Consider the following 19,163-nt stretch of genomic DNA (forward strand, 5'->3'; position numbering starts at 1 on the left):
GCGGCGGCACTATTATATAGGATTTTCTCCACCGTTCCGCATTCAAGGGTTTTTTTGGGAACCATTCCCGTGATCTGCGCCGCTCCAATTTCTCCGATACGGCATATGGGCCGTTACCTGGGCTTCTGCGCAACCGCAGCCCATGTCGCTCATTTATCGCTGCCATCAGTTGCTCGCCAAAATATCGTCGACTTCTCCGCCATTTATTGAGGCTCAGTAACTAACACTGTACAGCCGTTACTCCCGTTTTTTCTCCACGGTTCGATTTCTCCGATGACTCCACCTATAGCTTGGGGACTGGCGGCCTGCTCCGTTGGTCTTTGATTGTTTTTTCTATTTCTGACCCTGGCACCACGTAACTGCGTCACCCACTGTCAGGCTCGGGAACTAAGTGGGCACACTTCACCTTGCGGTGAATGTGCTTTGTCTCTTTTTGGGCCAAGCCTGGGGACTGGCTGCCTGCTCAGCTGGTTTTCTACTATTCTTCTAGTTTCTGACCCTGGCACCACATGACTACATCATCTGCTGTTAGGCTCGGGGACTAAGTGGGCACACTTCACCTCGCGGTGAGTGTGCGGGATTTTTTCTAGAAGACTACATGCCTATAGAGGAAGATTGACTCCTACAACTTTGTTCGGACTCTAAGTGGGCACACTTGGTCCACTGTGGAGGAATTTTTGATTCTGAACTTGAGCTCCTTATACCCTTATGGCAAGCCATACTTAGGTCACACTGCTCGGCGATAGGCCACGCTGCTCGGCGACAGGTCACGCTGCTCGGTGACAGGTCATGCTGCTCGGCAACGGTTCACACTGCTCGGCGACGGTTCATGCTGCTCGGCAGTTCAGCATGGTGGTTGGACCATGAGCTTGACTGCTCGGCGTTATTCGCACCTACTCGGACGAGCTCAAGACGACGTTGCACAACGGGTACAAGGTGCTCGGGGACTAGCTGTGGGTGTACGACCCCGGATACCCATGGCAGACCACATGGGCTGCACCCCTAGGGGTGGCCTAGCCCACAAGAAGAAGCCTTGCGGGGCACGACTCTGCTCGGCGCCTTCCGCAAGACATCGGGAATATATCCCAAAGATATTACGAGATCTGTTAGGATATGCATAATCCCAAGATTCCTGTAATCAGTTATTACTTTCCGGTTATCTCTCAGATCTAACTGACTTGTAACCCTGCCTCCCGGACTATATAAGGCGGGCAGGGACCCCCTCTAAAATCATGGCATATCATACGATAGCTAATACAAACCAACAGACCACAGGAGTAGGGTATTACGTCATACTGACGGCCTGGACCTGTCTAACTCGTGTCTCTGTTGCCTTCTTGTTCTTGATCTCACGCTCCTCTGCCGATCAATCTACCTTCGTGGGATACCCCTCGGAGGACTGTCGACGATATTCTATCGACAATAAAGTAAGTAAGTTAAGTTCGGCCAATTGGGCCCTTGGATCAGCGCGCTGATCGAGGGCGCCCAACCGCTTCATGGTTGGTGGGCCCCGTTGCACAGCACTATAAAGGGAGGTGGGGGCAGGGACTCTATCTACGAGGTTGACCTGAGCTGCCATAACCTGCTCCCAAGAGAAACCCTAATCCGATCAAAGGAGAGCATGCTGCCAACGACGAGAAGCCGCCACCGACCTCACCGTCGCTTCTGCAACGCCACCACCACGCCTACGCTGTTACGAAACAGAGGCTACGTCGTTGCGGCACCACGGCCGCAATTGCCCTAGGGGCGAGGTACATCAACAGTTCCCCATCTAAGTAAGAACTTTATCCCCTGATCTACGATTTAGAGGTACTATGACGCTTACATATCCCTTCTTCCTATACATTACTAAGGAATAGTAGTCTTTCTTTTATAGGTGAAATTTGACTGGATTTTAGTTTATACCCTTCCTTGATTATATGAGACCAAAAACAAGAAATGACAAGAAAGTTCTATATGAATAAAGAAATAGAAGAAAATTACGATGTGGAAAAACAAGAGGTTTTATTTGTTCTTTGAGCAAAAAGATAAAGATCGAAGAGACAAGCTTAGAGAACTAGAGAGCGCTGGCGTGATTCTTTTGGATGCATGGTGCGTGACTGTGCAAAATTCTCTGGTCTTTTCGGGTTTTCCTTCCACCAATGTGCTGGTTTGGCAATACAAAAAGTTACCAAGTCATTTGTCGACTTCACCTCCTGTTGCATCGATAGCTTGACGCTAATTAGTGTCATACATGAGGAGTCAGAGTAGTTGAGGGCTGTTGTGTTAAGGCCTAGTGTCGATCTCAGGTGATAGGGCCATATGTCATATGTGTGAGTGGGTATAAATAGTACAAGAAGTTGTTTGTAGTGAGAAGTGGAATGTTTTTTCTTAGACTTAAATGGCTTGATATGTTTTATAATAGTATAAATATAGACAAATCATATACATGTAGGGGTGGGAATGAGTTTTTTAGACCACTAGGTAAGAAAATAATATAAAAAGAATAATATCATGATAACGTATATATGAACGTGTGTGTGTACTATCACCCAAACAAGATATTGTGAGGGCTGGCCATTTTTGCCCCTACAACTAGTGGACTACAATGAACACACAACAAACCTATAAACCTACAACTTTGTCGCTAGTTAAAATCTTCCTCTGCCCATTCCTCGCCCTCGGCATATCCTCTAGTTCTAGTCGTTCCTGCTGTTGCCTTGCCAACTCCTCATCTCCTCTAGTGTCATGCACATAGCTTTCTGCAGTGGGCTTCGAACCAGTGGCTTTCCACTTCTCCCATTCATCAAGGGTAAAAACCTGAGCATCTTCTTCCTTACCTTTGCCCTTGACAAATTATAACGAGTAAATTGATATGAAAGGTAAGGTTTTGGAGTCTGACCTTATTTTGGTCTGCTATATATCTTGAGCAATCGCTTGCTTTCTTTAAAGCAGAGTTTAAAACTCGTTTAAAAAAATATATATCTTGAGCAATTTGCTTAGATTCAACCTTGCTTTCAATAGTGTCTTTGTCCACATTGTTCGAATCCTCATTCATTTGTTTGACACCAGAGTTAACTGGCACATGGTCATGAGCAACTGCCAACTTCCTCTATGAAAGGTAGACAGATCACAAGTTACGAAAAGACATCACCAAAGCCTAGAGGTTTTGCAAGTAAGAAATAGGAAAGTTTTTACTACTCAAGAAATAATAGCACCTAACAGATGAGAAAAATGTAGGTATAAAGAACAAGTACAACTGTGCAAGCCTGTGAGAAACCTAAGGACCAGGTTTTCCATCCAAAGAGATGGAGAGCTCCATGTTTCTCAAAAATGACAATGAACCAGTATGTTATCCGATTAATGGTGCTTGTTCAGATTTAAACTTAACAGTGACTTCCTATTAAATTTCAACAAAATCTATATATTTCTTTTCATGAGGAAATAATCCTGAAGTGACATGCAGATTTCACCGCATCAACCAAATGTAAATTTCTGTTGACTTCTGATGCTGCATTTTACTGAATGATGTCTTCACACAAGTTTTCCATTTTTGCTGGTGCCACACAAAGGTTCCTTTTAGGGTCCCCTCATTCAGGAGCTTCATTGGATAAGTCTTGGATTCAGCATCTTTGTTACACACCCATCAGCACAGCAACACCCCAGCTCTGTATTAAGAGCAAAGCAAATAATAGCAAGAAAACACCTGACACATGTTTGTTGATGGCTTACATCACCCATTTGTTGTTGCTTAATACTTATGTCATCCAAACTGACATGCCAGATGACTTGAGTGGAATGTAGAAACTGGGTTTTTTTTTTTTTGGAATACTGGTCCCTACTGCCTAATGCCATGCAAACTTTGAGCAACCTGTAATGTTTGCATTCAAGTTCTGCACCTCAACACATTCATCGTTGATCAGAAAAGACTTTAGGCAGAGAGAGGTACAACTATAGAAGAGCACAGGATAACGGAACCAACGAAATCAGAGATATCAAAATAGGGAATTACCATGAAGGGTGCTGAAAAGGTCGCCGACACTGAACTCTACAGACCATTGGTCCACGGCGTATGTGCAGATACTTGTCCAAAGTGCAGTGTTCAGTTCCTTGCTGATATCAGAAACCGCAAAGCTAGTTTATGCATGCACATTTTTGCAAGATAATTCCATGGTTCCCCATGTGCTCAGCCAAAAAATCGTCTAAAAAAATTGTGTTGCAGTTTGAGAAATGAGATTGCAAAAGGAAAATCTGGCCTTAAAAAATAGCTTGCAGGTCCATTTCACATTTAAAACTGTTTGCTTGTTCATCTGTTTATCGTTCTGCCTGGCACAAAGAAGCATTGTAAAAGCCCTGTGAACAAAACACATAATGGAGAAATTCACCGAAACTTAAAAACGAAGTGAACAATAACAGCAGCTAGCCAGCTAGCATGATGATGCTGAGTGGGACTTTGCGGTTATTTTCAGAGACTAAAATAGAGATGTTTATGACTCACTAAACCCAGACATCTAGTGGCATACAAAATTTCTGAAAACTCCTTGTTCTACGAGCAAGATTAAGAATTGGTGGATGTTGATTACCATGCTGGTGGCCCATGCGTCACCTCCGCTCCGACACTGCCATGCGTGGGGCCCCTGCGTTACCGAATATCGACAGGAAGTACTGAAGGATAATAGTTCCTAGGATCAAATTGACATCAGTAACTGCCAGCTCACCGTTTTTTAGCAACAAGTTGACAGGGTGTGCTCTGACAAATTCTAGCACCAAACTGACGCCCTGTTCGCTTCAGTTTGCTCTCACTCTCAGAACAAATAAGCTTCAACCTACTTATCAGCCGCAGAAATGATCAGCCGAAACAGCTCCGGAGTTTTAAGCTTAGCTTTGATCCACCAGCAGCAGCCCACAGTGTTTGACGTCTTCTCCCTGCATTCACGTGATGAGGACCCCAGCGAACGGATCGGAGTTCGCTGCCCATGCGCCAGCTGCGGAGCGAGCCGGCCCATGTGCATCCCAACGAGCAGAGCGGAGTTCGAGCTGCAGAGCGGGCCGGCCCATGGGCATCCCAGCGAGCGGAGCCGAGTTCGCGGCCCATGCGCTTGCATGCGCGAGCTGTAGAGCGGGCGAGAAGACCTGCAACAGTACCGACGACCTTCGCTCCCCGCGAACCTCGCTACAGGCCGTTTTCTCGTTAGCGGGATGGAATGTTGATAATCCGTTGTACAGCAGTAGATTAGAATAGGAGGAAGGAGAAAAGGTCTCTTCACCCCGACGGGCACACACAAGAGCCGGGCGCATGCGGTGGTCCGGAGGAGCCTCAAGCACCGCCCGCCGATGGCGGCGCATGCGGTGGTCCGGCCGTCGGGGGCAAATGCCACAGCGTCGCCAACGCGCTGCGCCTGAAGCTGATCGCCATCGCGTCGATCCTCCTCGCCAGCGTTATCGGCGTGTGCCTGCCGCTCTTCTCCCGCTCTGTGCCGGCGCTCCGCCCCGGCGGCAACGCCTTCGTCGTCGTCAAGGCCTTCACGTCGGGGGTCATCCTCGGCACCGGCTACGTGCACGTGCTGCCGGACTCCTTCAACGACCTCGACTCGCCCTGCCTGCCCCGGAGGCCCTGGGCGGAGTTCCCGTTCACGGGGTTTGTCGCGATGCTCGCCGCCTTGGTCACGCTCATGGTGGACTCGATCATGCTCTCGTTCCACAGCCGGGGCGACAGGGGCAAGGGAAGGGCTTCGGTCGCGCGCCATGGCCATGACAGCTGCCCTCCGCAGGTGCACTGTCACGGGCACGGGCATCTAGAGATGAGTGAGGCGAGGCCGGAGGCCGAGGACAAGGTGGAGGAGGACGTGGAGGCCGGCAAGGTGCAGCTGAGCAGGAACCGTGTCATTGCTCAGGTAATCGATCCATCTAGTTGCATACACTAATATAAGTTTCTGTACTGCATCGTACGTTTTGATTTTTGAAGCTCCGTTCATCGTTGTTGATCTTCGCGTCGCCCTGGGTGCGCAGGTCCTGGAGATGGGCATCGTGGTGCACTCGGTGGTGATCGGCCTCGGCATGGGCGCGTCGCAGAACGTGTGCACGATCCGTCCCCTCGTGGCGGCGCTCTGCTTCCACCAGCTCTTCGAGGGCATGGGCCTCGGCGGCTGCATCTTGCAGACCGAGTACGGCGCCAGGATGAAGTCAGGGCTGGTCTTCTTCTTCGCCACGACGACGCCGTTCGGGATCGCGCTGGGGCTGGCGCTCACCAAGGTGTATAGTGACACCAGCCCGACGGCGCTGATCGTCGTTGGGCTAGCTTCTCAACGAGGCCTCGGCGGGGCTGCTCCACTACATGGCGCTCGTCGGCCTCCTTGGCGCGGACTTCATGAGGCCCAAGCTGCAGAGCAGCGTCAGGCTCCAGATGGTCTCCTTCCTGGCCGTGCTCCTCGGCGCCGGCGGCATGTCCGTCATGGCCATGTGGGCGTGATGTGTCCGGCCTTCGTGAGCTCCGAGAGTATTTTTCCTAAAAACATGGTTTTTTCTAACTTCTAAAAAAATATTATGAGGAATAAACAAGTTCATCTCCAAAAATTTCTAATAATTTATTTTAAAAATCATATTTCAAAAGCATGTTCCAATCATTCAATGACATTTTCCTAGATACGGTCATCTTCTACCTGAGAACAAGAGTACACGAGAGCTGGGAGCCGCGACGAACGCGCCGGCGAGCAGGATCCGCAGCGGCCCGTAGCTGTTGAAAGGGAAGCATACGGCGCCGCCGCCCGTGCCCGCGGCCGTCGCGCGGTGGAATAGGTCGAGCTCGAGCGACGGTGGGAGTTGCATGGCCTGCGTCATGCGGTCGGTGCCACCACCTACGGTTGGCTGTGCTTTGGGGGAATTTTTACTGATTGCTAAAAAATTAGGAGGATGGGTTATGAGTTATTGGAGAAGAATTTTTTTTCTAATATTTCTAAAAACAAGGATTAGAAAAGATGTTTAGAGAATTTTTGGAGATGCTCGGCGGAAAAAAGGCCCAATCAATCAGGTTCAGCTGCCCGTATATTATGTGTTTGCTGCCACTCGCATCACATGTTCGGTTGCTCAACATGTCAATAAGGGGAAATCTAAGGGGGTGTTTGGTTCGAGCTACTAAACTTTAGTAGCTACTAAACGGTTTAGTGTTCGGTTGCTCAACATGTCAATAAGGGGAAATCTAAGAGGGTATTTGGTTCGAGCTACTAAACTTTAGTAGCTACTAAATGGTTTAGTCACTTTTAGTAACTCCAGAGTTATTAGAGAGAACTAAAACTCTTTTAGTAGCTTTTAATCATAGTGTTTAGTTAAAAAGCTATTAAAATAACTAAAAGCTACTAAATTTAGTACCTACCAGATAAACCCCCTAAATGTCAAGCGGTTGCTCTGTTGGCTTTGGGCACACGAATTTTCAGCCATCCTATGTATCTTTGGCCTGGTTTAGATTCTAAATTTTTGTAATCTGGATACTGTAGCACGTTTCGTTTGTATTTGACAAACTTTGTCCGATCATGGACTAACTAGGCTCAAAAGATTCGTCTCGTGATTTACAACCAAACTGTGTAATTAGTTATTTTTTTTACCTACATTTAATGCTCCATACATGCGTCCAAAAATTGATGTAATGAAGAGAGGGTAAAAAAACTCGGAATTCGGAGTTGGTCTAAACAAGGCCTTTGGTTGTTTGGTGCGCGTCACATCGTGAAGCCCATCCGGATGTTGATTTGTTCTGTTTTCTTAGGCTCAGTTTAGTTGGTTGAAATTTGGAAATTTAGCTACTATAGCACTTTCGTTTTTATTTGGCAATTAGTATTCAATTATGGACTAATTAGGCTCAAAACGTTCGTCTCGCGATTTTCAACCAAACTGTACAATTAGTTTTTTTCGTCTACATTTAATACTCCATGCACGTATCGTAAGATTTGATGTGTTGGCTACTATAACACTTTTTGAGAAAACTTTTTGAACTACACTAGCCAGTGCGGAACTCAGCTGACATGACAGGGGAGGGCAGAAGCGGCATCACGAGGAGGGCAGCGCGTGGATTCTTAGGTGGTGAGACTGAGGCGTGTTTTTAAGCATCAGGAAGCTTGTGAAGTGACCTGAGTTCCACTGTGATTAGAGGACAAACTTGCAAATGTTTTTTTTGACCTTTTCCCAAAAATGGTACTACTAGCATATATCATGTTGCTGACTACTAATCTGTTCAAGAAACGTGGCAGAAATTCAAAAGGCTTTATTACCTAATAAAGCCATGTGGTAACTTAAAAGTTAATTGTATTTAGTGTTTTACATGTACAATCTGTTCGTTTGCTCGTATCTGACTTATAAGCCATGGCTTATTAGCCAACGAACAATATTTTTCTCTCACACCAAACCAGCCAACAGTACTTTCAGTCATGGCTTATAAGCCAAACCAGCCCAAATGAACATGACGGTAATTGTGGCTGACGATTTATCTGCAAGTCTGAAATGAATTGACCCAAATTCAAAAAAAATAACTAGGGTTGCATAAATGTTTTCTATTTTAGTCTTGTTAATTTCCAATTTGGGTAATGGTGGTTTTCTTTTTCTTATTTGTTGTCCTCCGCCTTATTACATATAAAATAAATTATGTGTTTGTATTTAAAATTTACTATTCATTTGTATTTAGTTTTTTTTTAATTTTAGGGGCTTGGGGTTTTGTACTCTAGATTTTATTTTCCCTAGTTTTAAGTATTTATATACAAGAAAGGTTGGTATGACAGGATTTTGTATTTATGGGTGATTAATGCCCTTGTATTTAGTGTTAATTAGTGTTCTATGTTTTGGGTTTATCAAGGTTCTTATTTAAGGGTGATCAGGTTATTTTATTTAGGGTTCAATAATGTTTTCCATTTAGTTGGGTAGTTGTGGGATTATTTTTATGTGTTGTTACTATGTCTACCACCCAGTTGAAAGCCTTTTGTGCTTTATGTTTACTTCAAGGGTTACGACTATGTTTTGCCCTTCAATTGTCATCTTGTTGTGGTGTGGGGTACCTTCTCAAGTGTTGTTACTATGTTTGCCATCCCAGTTCAAAGATGTGTGATTTAGGTTTGCACTTTAAGGGTTATAACTTTGTTTTGTTATTGTGTTGTGGGATTATTTTTAAGGATTATTGTTTTTTTGTTGTTTCGGTTTTTATTTTCTTTTTTAGGTTTTGTTATGTTGTTTATTAAATTTTATTATTCTTTATAATTTGCCCCCTATGCTTCTTTTATATGTTTGCAATACAGAAGTTGTGTTTTTGTTGCTTCCTTATCATGTTAAGGCCATGACATGTATTTTATGCTATGTTGTTTTGTTGTTATTTTGGCCCATAGTTAGTAGCTTGCTTTTTTATATATCAACAATGCAGAGTTTTTTTTGTTTTGCAGCCATGGTAGGAATTTTGTGCTATATTGTTCTATTGTTGGAGTTGTTTTTATAATCCCCCATCCCACCCTCAAGTTGGCGGCTTGTTTTTTTTAATATGATGTTCGCAATGTAGGAGCTTCTATTTTTGTTGCTTCTTGAATATAGTCGTTAGGGCCTAATTATGTAGCTTGGGGCTTGCAAAATAACATTTAGGGCTCATGTGTAGCCCCTAGTGGAGAGGGACATAGAGCTAGTCACTCACTTGGCCCTCTCCCTACTACTATCCTTGGCTCTCTCTTCTTCTCTCCTTCGCCCTCTCATTCTTGTTGGTTAAACCAACAAACAGCTTTGCATGAGAGTACCCTATATGCCGTGTGATATCAGTAACTAATTTGGGTAAAAAAATACATCAATATATTTAAACTTAAGGGAATTAAACCTCCAGATACACACACAACAAATGCAAATCATAAGTTATATGTAGACAGAATTGTAAACCTAGATAAACTACTAATACTATGTGTAGTGACGTTTGTGACATCACCAACTCAGCCATTATTGCAGAGTTAGGTCAGACTATCTATTAAGTCCCACAAAATAGGTGCAGAAAAATTTAGAGCAAAAATAATGATTAGCCAGTGCATGGTGTGGCTGGGCACTACCTAGTCCATGTAAGAAAGGTGATCATTTCACTCAAATTTTAAAAATGTGATCATGAGAGAATCCAGACATCTACACGTTGGAACGTACGAAAACATGTTTAACATAATAACAATGTTGGATTTGCTCCAAGGCTAAAGCTATGCACTCTATGCGGCAATTTAAGTCAAATGCCACATGACAGAGGCACACAGGACAAAGCTGCTAACCAAATTAAACTCATAAGGATTTCCTTGAACACTTAAGGGCCAAGGACCAGACACTACTACATTTAGACCTTTCACAGCCACGTCGTAACCCCAATCGCAGTGCAATTTCGGCCTCGGTAGTAAGCTGCCAACGGTGATGGTCTGAGACCGACTATGGTGTACACTATACCACAGTGTTGCCTTATGATCCATCCATGATAAGGTCCTTACTTCTGTCGCATTGGAGCATGACCCGGCTGTGTGGGTATACACTAACACCGCCGCACTGGCAAATGATCCGCCTATGTGGAGGCTATCATCATCGTCGTGTGGGCACATCAACCACCAGTGTAGTGGTCACCAGCACCGTCGCTTTGTACTTCGACTCGACTGTCTACGGTGCAGGTTCGTTGTCCCTTCGACTATCGAGACGTCTATAGAGGTAAACATCACAGTCGCCTTGCACAACGACCCGATTGTGTGCAGTGCGTGTTCACCGTCGCTTTGGCGGCCAACACATCTATGTCGAGGTGGACATCACCGTCGCTTCAACATATGAACTGTCTAGTCATAGGTAGTTGCAGTACAATCCGTTTGTGAAGATCCTTTAGTCGGTGTCGGGTTACTAAGCGATTCGGTGATGATACACTATTGACCCCTGCCACATGAGATGAATAGCGGCAGTGATGGCCATCTGCTTCGCCAACGGTGAGTGGTACGGCGGTGATGACAAAACAGCTAATGGCCCTAACATCCGACAATGACAGAATTGCATCCGGTTTTCATAATTTATTTACTAATTCAGTTGGGCCTTAATAACTTATTGAACGCACACCATACAGATATAATCATTACACACCATTCATCATGTCCACAACGAAGAGTATTTTTTATAATAACAAGTGACACTAACATAACAATTGTGTCAACTCAAGAATTAACACAAGCGGTACATAGATAGGAGAATAAAGGCTCTGCTCCCTACAGACTTACATAACGAAAATGAGGTAGATGTGCTCTGCTCCTTCAGATTGCCACTCCTGCTTGCAAGGCACAACTTTCTTTAGCTTGGTAGCCAATGCACTATGAAACCTATCTTCTTTCTCCTTTAGCCATTGCAAGAAAATTGTTCAAAAGCAATCAGACTCCACAACCTGCATAAAGTAGCAGCATTAATAATATTCAAAATACAATTGCTTTAGTTACCAATCTAAAATTGGACTATATATAGAATCAAAACAAGTCCCTACCTAAAGAAAGACATGTTGTAACAAGAAAAAATAGCATATGCAACTTTACTGTTGTCCTATTGATTCCATGGACAAGGGAACATAAAGAAGATAGTGAGGTCCCTCCGAACATATCCTCCAGGTAGGTCTAGGATACCACATGACTTGGGCAGGGAGGATAAGAAATTTTCTACGGTTCATGTCATATGCGATCAGTGTTCTGTCCTCGCCAACAAGGAAAATTAAATTCCATTCAAGGTGAACTGCAATCACTCTGTAGTCTGCATCGCAAACATCCTAACGAAATTGAATATTGTTCTGTCCAAATATCTCCAGCATGGTCACCGTATGCTTCAATGTCCAGTTATCAGTACCATAGTCTTTTAGGATCTAGAATGAAAGCTGAGACTTCCTGAACATACTAGTAGTACATAAACACAACTAACCCTAAGCTTCATAGATGGAGATTGCTTCACCACATGGCCTATGAATTTTCCTCCATGTCTTTCCCTAAATATCAATAGCAACTATCTAGGACAACTCTAGCCAGTGCATAAAACCATTAAGAAACACACTTGTTGAATATGTGCATACAACACCCTCGCCCCATTTAGATTCCTTAAACATCTATGCTGCACTCTTAAATGAGTAGATGCTCACATCTACGGACTCACCCGCCCTCTTCTTCCCATATTCAATTGCATGAAAGTGCGAGGATACTATCGGATCAAACCCCAAGCGAGCTGAACCAAAAGAACGGTTGTTACCTGGCACTAACCATCATTTGTTAGTCACCGAATTGCAAACAACATAGCGAAAACCAACGCACCAGCAGAGGATGAGCCCATAGCAGCAATCTGAGATCACAACATCCCGAATGGGGAAAAGCAAGAAGGTCAAGGAGGGGTGTTCACCAGTGATGCTGGTGAACTTACGTTTGCCTTTCCAGCTGCGATAGAAGAATTCGGCGATAATCTAGGGCAGCTCTTTATAGTACTCGGATTCAGAGATGAGGTGGTTCTAGGAGCGACAGACACACTTGCAGCTGCACAAGGAGCGAATGGTGAGGCGGCGGAGGATGAGGACCAAGACATGGTCTGTGAGGACGACCACTTCATTCCTCTTATTGGGGGCCTCCTCCTCCATCTTGACTAGGATCTAGTGGAGCAGGGTCAGCGATGGAAGCGGTGGCGTTGTCGCCTGAATCAGAGATGGTGCACCTGCGGAGATTAGATCATGTGCTCCTTAGTAAATAGATGGAAGCTTGCTTCGTACTCATATGAGTGAAGAGGGGAATAAAAATCTAAGAAACATGGAGGGAAGTGCGAAAGCATTACCATTGCCTTCGGATCTTGCGGGATAGAGCTGGAGTGGCACGGCGGTGATGAGTACCAGCCTGTTCATCGGTGGATCTGTGTGGGCCCTTCTGGTGAGGTGTACCGACACGTGGTACTTGCTTGTCGACAATGAGTGCTGGCTTGCACCTCGCCGAGTAAGGGCGGCCACATAGTTCAGCACTGGGGAGCAGGAGCGACGATGAGGAACAAAAACTATGGGCAAGGAGAAAGACACAGGGTGGGGAGCATGCTTTGTAAGCAACAGTACCAGACGCAGGAATGAAAATTGTGCACAACTTTGTAAAAACTCGCGGGACTCACGCGCGGGCTTGGAAATTGATGAAAGTGTTACCATCCAGACCATCTGCAGGTGGCGGTGAAGGCTACCGACGGTGGTGAATGGGTCCTACCAAGATGTTAGCGCCTACGACGACCGTGTCATACATGTAAAAGGCGCACAAATGGAACGTTCCAGGCAACAGTAAACATAGAGATGTTCAAAGTTCAAACAGTAAACACAGAGATGTTCCACGCAAGGCGCAGAGACGCTACTCCACTGTCGCCCCCGTAGGCGCCACCACGTGGACGGTAGCGACTGCTGCCTGGTTGAGGGTGTCGAAGCGACGGCTATTTTCCTTCGACCACTAGGCGGCGACGCGGGCGTTGTCATCGGCATCCCGGCGAAGGAGTATCGCCTCCGCACATAAACTAGATCGTGCCCAAATACCCTAGCACATGTACCCTCGTTACTTACTACAAAAACCAGTATCATTTGATCTAATTGCGCACATGTAAATCGTCACTCGTTCTACCCGACTATAACTAGAAAATGTTAGATTAAGTACGAAATAAACTAGAACTGAGTCAAACATTCAACAATAAGGTCGTTAAAGGAACTCTTTATTAATAAATTCAATGATACTACCAAATGTACAATAACAAAGACCTTACGAGTATGGGGGGTAACCCATACCCCTAGGAGCAATGGAAGGAGGAGGAGAAGTAGAGCAACGAGGATATCTATTCCCACATATGGCTCACGAATGCAATCCAGATGATGCTCGGGCCCTTGCTCTAGTAAAAGCTCTGGAAGATCCACTGGCACCAGGGCCCATGCTCCAATGAAAGCTCTCCATGGTTTCGATTCCGCATGCCCTAACCGCGGATCTAGCAGCCTCAACAAGCATAGGACGAGGCCATTGCAGCAATCTAAGACAGCTACACTATCAATGGGGAAGGGCAAGAAGGACAAGTCAGGGCGTTCATCGGTGACGCTAGTGAAGTTTTGCTTGCCATTCACGCCGTCATAGAAGAAGCGACCACAGTCTAGGGCAGCACCTTATGGTTGTCGGATATGAGGCAGTTCTAGGAGCAACAGACACATTTCTAGCAGAACAAGGAGCGAGCAAGGAGGTGGTAGAGGATCTCGAGAACGACATCCTCTGTGAGGCTGGCTAGTGCGTTCCAGTTGTTGGAGGCCTCCTCCATTTTGAAGAGCCTACGATCATCAATGTGCAGTGGGATGAGAGCTTCCTTACTAATGAGATCACTAAAGAGGAAAATAATCCGACAAAGATCAATCAGTGAAGTACGAAAGCATTACCCTTGCCTTTGGATCTAGCGGCGGCGTGGCGTGAGGCGTGCAATGGTTCACACAAATTGCGAGAGAGGAACAATGCGCCAATCTTGAAGATGGAGAAGTGGAAGTAACAGTGATACAACTATGTTGTGCGTAGTAGTTGGGAAGTAACTCACGCTAAATTTACTACCGCCGGTGCACCAAATAGTCGTGTAGGGCCGATGGCCATAACTCCTTACCCAGTCGGCTTGGCTTTCCATACGATGGAGAAAATACCACTACCGCATCTATTGTTAACCCATGGGTGGTCGTAGAAGTTCCAACTATCGGTTTCCTTCCTTAGGAGGCCTTGCTATCGGTCCAACCGATGGTGGAAGTATAACACCGTCGCTTCTATCGCTACGGCAAAGAAAATGGTGATAATGGTATCTCAATCTATAGTAGTGATAGGTGACATGGTGCCTGTTCACTTCACCAAGCCGATGGACGGTGCTGGGTCACCATGCAAGGAGAGAGTAACCCATCGTTGTGGCTGGTGCCAGAATGAAGCTCAAACAGCACACCAAAGCCGACACGGTTGTGTGCAGCCTAGGTCGACAGGAGGTGGGATCGAGGCTAAACCTTAGCAGCCATGTTCCCGTTCCCGTCCCTATTCCTAGAACAGGAACGGGAACTTGGGGTATCATTTTATAACGTGGGAACGAGAACATTCGCGTTTCCTATGTTCCCGAAATGTGGAACATGGGAATGGGAACGTGGATCATGTTCCCGTTCCCAGGCTGCTAAGGGCTGAACTCACCTAAAATTGGCACACATGCTGCTGCATTCATGAATCCTAATCGACTTGGTGGGTGGAGATGGATTAGGGAGGGAGGGAAAACCTAAGTTTCCGGCGGCGTGGAGGTGGTGCCACGTCCGGCGGCCGTGCATCCGGTGGCGTTGAGGCAGCGGCCCGGCTGCGTCGAGGCGTCGTCCGGTTGTGGGCGTTGCTTCGCAGTAGGGAGGGAGAGCCGTCGTCGGATCGGGGCGTGGACAACGCCGTGGGCGCAAACAGTGAGGTCGACACGTGTTGGTCCTTCTCCTTCTCGGCGAGGCGGCGGAACGGTCTTCTCGGCGAGCGGATCGGGGATTGGCGAGCGCGGGGCAAGGACGACGGTGCTAGTGCACCCGAGCGGCTTCAAGGCAAGGAGGAGGCATGGGCGAGCGGCGGCGTGGGAGAGTTGGAGGCAGCTGCGCGCGCGTTCCCGTGAGGAAGCGTGCTTTTAGAGCGGGATGGCGGGATCGTGGGAGGAGATGGTGCCTGATTAGAGGGGATTGAGCTTGATTGGTGCGAGCGGGCGTCCGGGTCCAGTGGCATTTTCTATGGCATTTGGAGGGAAACAGTTGTTCGGGTCCAGCTTGCGCGGAGGTAGCGAGCGCGCTGGGGAAGCATGCGAGTGGTCGCGCGCCCTGTGAACGAATGGTTTATAAATGTTTTAGTTGTAGAGAGAGCAAAATAGATGTATATAAAAAAATATTCAAAGTGGCTTACAATTTGGAACAGAGGGTGTAGTTGATCACGGGTTCATGTTTTATTATTAAAACCTGAAAGAATCACAAATTAAGATAATAATAAGCATATAGATAAATAGAAAAATTCTGAAATAATTAATATTCAAAATTGTCAGTCGAAAATTATGTTGTATGGAGTAACTTTCTTTTTGTAATAATATACGAACATAAACGGCAGCTATATTATTTAAGCTGCTCACCTACGATAATGGATATGCGTTCTAATAAATATTATTATCTTATACTGCTGTCGGAGCTTCATTTCTTGATTGATGCTCATTTTAAATGCATCGCTGATATTGTTGGGGCAACGAGGTTATTGATCAACTGTTACATTTTGGACAGCGGTTCACTTAGGAAACTAGTAAAACTTTTCCATGCATCGGTTTTTTCTTGGCAAAATGGTGTTTGAAATGCGGTAGCCATTTTAGCCTTTATTTAGTTACAAACACCTACTATTTAGGAATTAAACATTTCACTTTCAATATCTTTATGTTAATGTTTGGATGTGATTATTCTCTAACAATTAACAAAGGACCCAACGTTATTTTCTTCCAATTTGGATTATTTCAGTGCTACGCATAATGGGGCCAAATAGAAAGCTCATCCTCATGGAATAAAATGAAACAAGACGTGGCATCAGATTAGCTCATCCTCATGGATTAAAATGAGGACGTGGCATCAGATAAACATGTCATTTGGCTTGAGGGCGTGTTTGCTTGGCCTCCAGGCCTGAAAGCGCCGGTGCTGATCGCTGCCTGGGAAGCTTCGATCCAAACAGCCCAGTCCGCAGCGTTTCGTTATTGCGAGGCCATCCTGTATCTGCTGTATTGACCAGTTGAAGGCCCTGGACGTGTTCATGTTCAGATTCATGCAAATCTGAATTGACTTTTGTTAGGTGCATGCCGGTATAGTAATCTTGAGCAGTTCACTTATTTCGATCTCTCTTAATGTCAAAGAATGGTATATCCAATTGCAAGTGCGAATTCAGACTCAGCTCATGGATTTTAGTGTATAAAAAATGAAAAATAGTCGACAGATATGCCAAACAAATGTCGCGGGGGAATAGTAACAGGAAGCTCATGGTTGAAGAGCAGCCAGTGTCGCAAAGAACCCGCCCATCTCTGTCTGCCACTCTTACGAGACGCCAGGCCATGGAAACGAGACCAGGCATCAGATACCACATGGCATGCGTTTCATTTCACTTGGTTTCACTCAATTCAGTCAAAAGAACTTCCATGAAACACCCACACGGCAGAAAAACCAAAGACGAGCAAGCAAGGGCGCAATCTCTCAGCCGAAAGATGGTGATTTTTGTTGTGCGATAATCACCGATTATCTCAGCACAATTATACGACTTCATCACCGATTGCTCCAGCAAACGAAGAAAGATCCAGATCCAGCCAAAACGTTCGGAACCGAAAAAGAGATTGGGGAGATCAGATGGTAGTGCATGTAATTTGGCAATCATCATCTGGTGATGCAGAGGATGGTTTATGGATTGAGATTCCTCACTTCGCCCCAAAACACAAACAGGAAAACTCCAGAAAACACAACCAACACCGATAACAACAACAGGAAACCAAACAAGAGGGCGATAAGAAACAGATTCACTTCACCAATTCCGGCGGTCGAGCCAAGAGCGGCGCGCACGGGTTACGGCTGCGTAGCTAGTGAGAGAAGGATGGGTCGTTTATATAGGCGGCGGCCGCCTAGGGTTACGCTGCTCCCTGTCGCGGGCCTGGCCCATCTAATGGTATAGCAAATGGCCTTGAAGGACCTCGGCTAAATTCAGCCCATATAAGAAATTAGAAATTAGATCATGTGAGCAGCGAGCCTAAGGCCACAAGCCCACGAGACCACACCAGTGCCGCGCGTGCAACAGGAGAAGAAGGCTCACGCGACTTACCGCTCCACACCGTCGTGCTCAGTCACAGTCAGTGCCCTTTCGCGCTAGCCGGCCTCCCGCCTCCCCAGTCCCCAGTCCCCACTCCCCACGCGCCGTCCGGTCCTCGGACTCTCGGAGACAAGGCATGAAGCGCAAGACAGAACGGATCGTGGACAGGCGCTGGCACATTTTACACCCACGTGCCGAACAAACAAGCCGAGTGACGAAGCTACAGAAAAATATAGGCAAATAAGTTATTAAAAGGTTTACTAAAATAAATACCATTAGGATGACTAAAAATATCAACATAGACAAAATACATCGTTTCACTTCAAAATTTTGAATATCCTCGACAATTTGATGGCTTTTAAAAAAAAAGAAAAGAAATTACCCTGTCCCAATTTCAAGTAGCCCACACCCTATTGCCTTGCTCATTTCTTTAAGATTAATATCTCTAATTATGTCCTGGTCTCTTGGATGATCCACCCACCACATTTAGTAAAATGAAAATCCTATTAAAGAAATCAGTAACCCCTTTATGCTTCCTCGCAGTAGCCACAAGGACTAACATCGGTTACATAATAAGTTGAACTACTTTATCTCATTGTCAAAGATTGCAAGCCAGTGAACTCACGTTTCATATTGTTTGCATTGCCATATCCTTGGCCTCAGACTTGCTTTAAGCTTAACTTAAGATTAGCCAATAGTGCATCAATAGCAGACTTTAGATGGGCAGATGTTGCTCCAGTCACACGAACAAGACCAACAAATCTCTCTTTGACAATTCCACATTTATCTACATATCTCAAGACAACTGCTATTTGATCTTTCCAAGAAACATCTCTGGACTCATCAACTAGTAAGCAAAGAACACCATCTCCAATTTCTTCTAGAATAGCATGTAGCACTTCATTTGCAAAATAATGTACAATATCCCTTTGTATTTCAGGAGCAATCAAAAGACTATTATCTGATTTTATGTTTGGTTATTGACTTTCTTAAGGCTGAATTTTGCTCCGCTATGAAATGACCAAATTCTCTGAAGTTCCCTTTATTTTTTTGAACGACCTAGGAGAGCTAGGTGTCATTTCATTAAGAAGAAGAAATGTGGGCTTCAAGGGAAGGTCATGAGACCATAACCATTGAAGTTTCCTTTATTTAAGAAATCTTTTGACTCATCGTAGCCCTGTAAATGCAATCCTCACTGCAATAATATTATGGCAACATGAATGTGGCAGAACCGCCCCAAATACCTCACGGAAGCGCTCATCTTCCACCAGACACTAAGCACCCCGAGAGCGAGTTACATCGGCGGTATCCGTCGGACACACCTTCTCCCAAAAGATCCATATTTTTCTC

General features: G+C 45.6%; 1 protein-coding gene and 2 non-coding genes across 3 annotated transcripts; 1 reads left to right on the forward strand and 2 right to left on the reverse strand.

Moving 5' to 3' along the window:
* The first annotated feature begins 3,992 nt into the window (after positions 1-3,992).
* LOC136451685 (fe(2+) transport protein 2-like) lies at positions 3,993-7,073 on the forward strand. Its single transcript, XM_066452375.1, has 4 exons — positions 3,993-4,049; positions 5,217-5,873; positions 5,989-6,475; positions 6,622-7,073. Exons 1-4 carry the CDS (start codon positions 3,993-3,995, stop codon positions 6,717-6,719), a joined length of 1,299 nt encoding a protein of 432 aa, XP_066308472.1. The 3' UTR covers positions 6,720-7,073.
* A 9,893-nt stretch (positions 7,074-16,966) lies between these two features.
* On the reverse strand, positions 16,967-17,109 carry LOC136512344 (small nucleolar RNA F1/F2/snoR5a). The gene has a single exon (XR_010773061.1). It is a non-coding gene; the product is annotated as a small nucleolar RNA F1/F2/snoR5a (small nucleolar RNA).
* A 240-nt stretch (positions 17,110-17,349) lies between these two features.
* LOC136512051 (small nucleolar RNA Z195/SNORD33/SNORD32 family) lies at positions 17,350-17,438 on the reverse strand. The gene has a single exon (XR_010772969.1). It is a non-coding gene; the product is annotated as a small nucleolar RNA Z195/SNORD33/SNORD32 family (small nucleolar RNA).
* Positions 17,439-19,163: the final 1,725 nt, after the last annotated feature.

This window comes from Miscanthus floridulus, chromosome 1 (assembly GCF_019320115.1).
Source record: "Miscanthus floridulus cultivar M001 chromosome 1, ASM1932011v1, whole genome shotgun sequence".
Lineage (NCBI taxonomy): Eukaryota > Viridiplantae > Streptophyta > Magnoliopsida > Poales > Poaceae > Miscanthus > Miscanthus floridulus.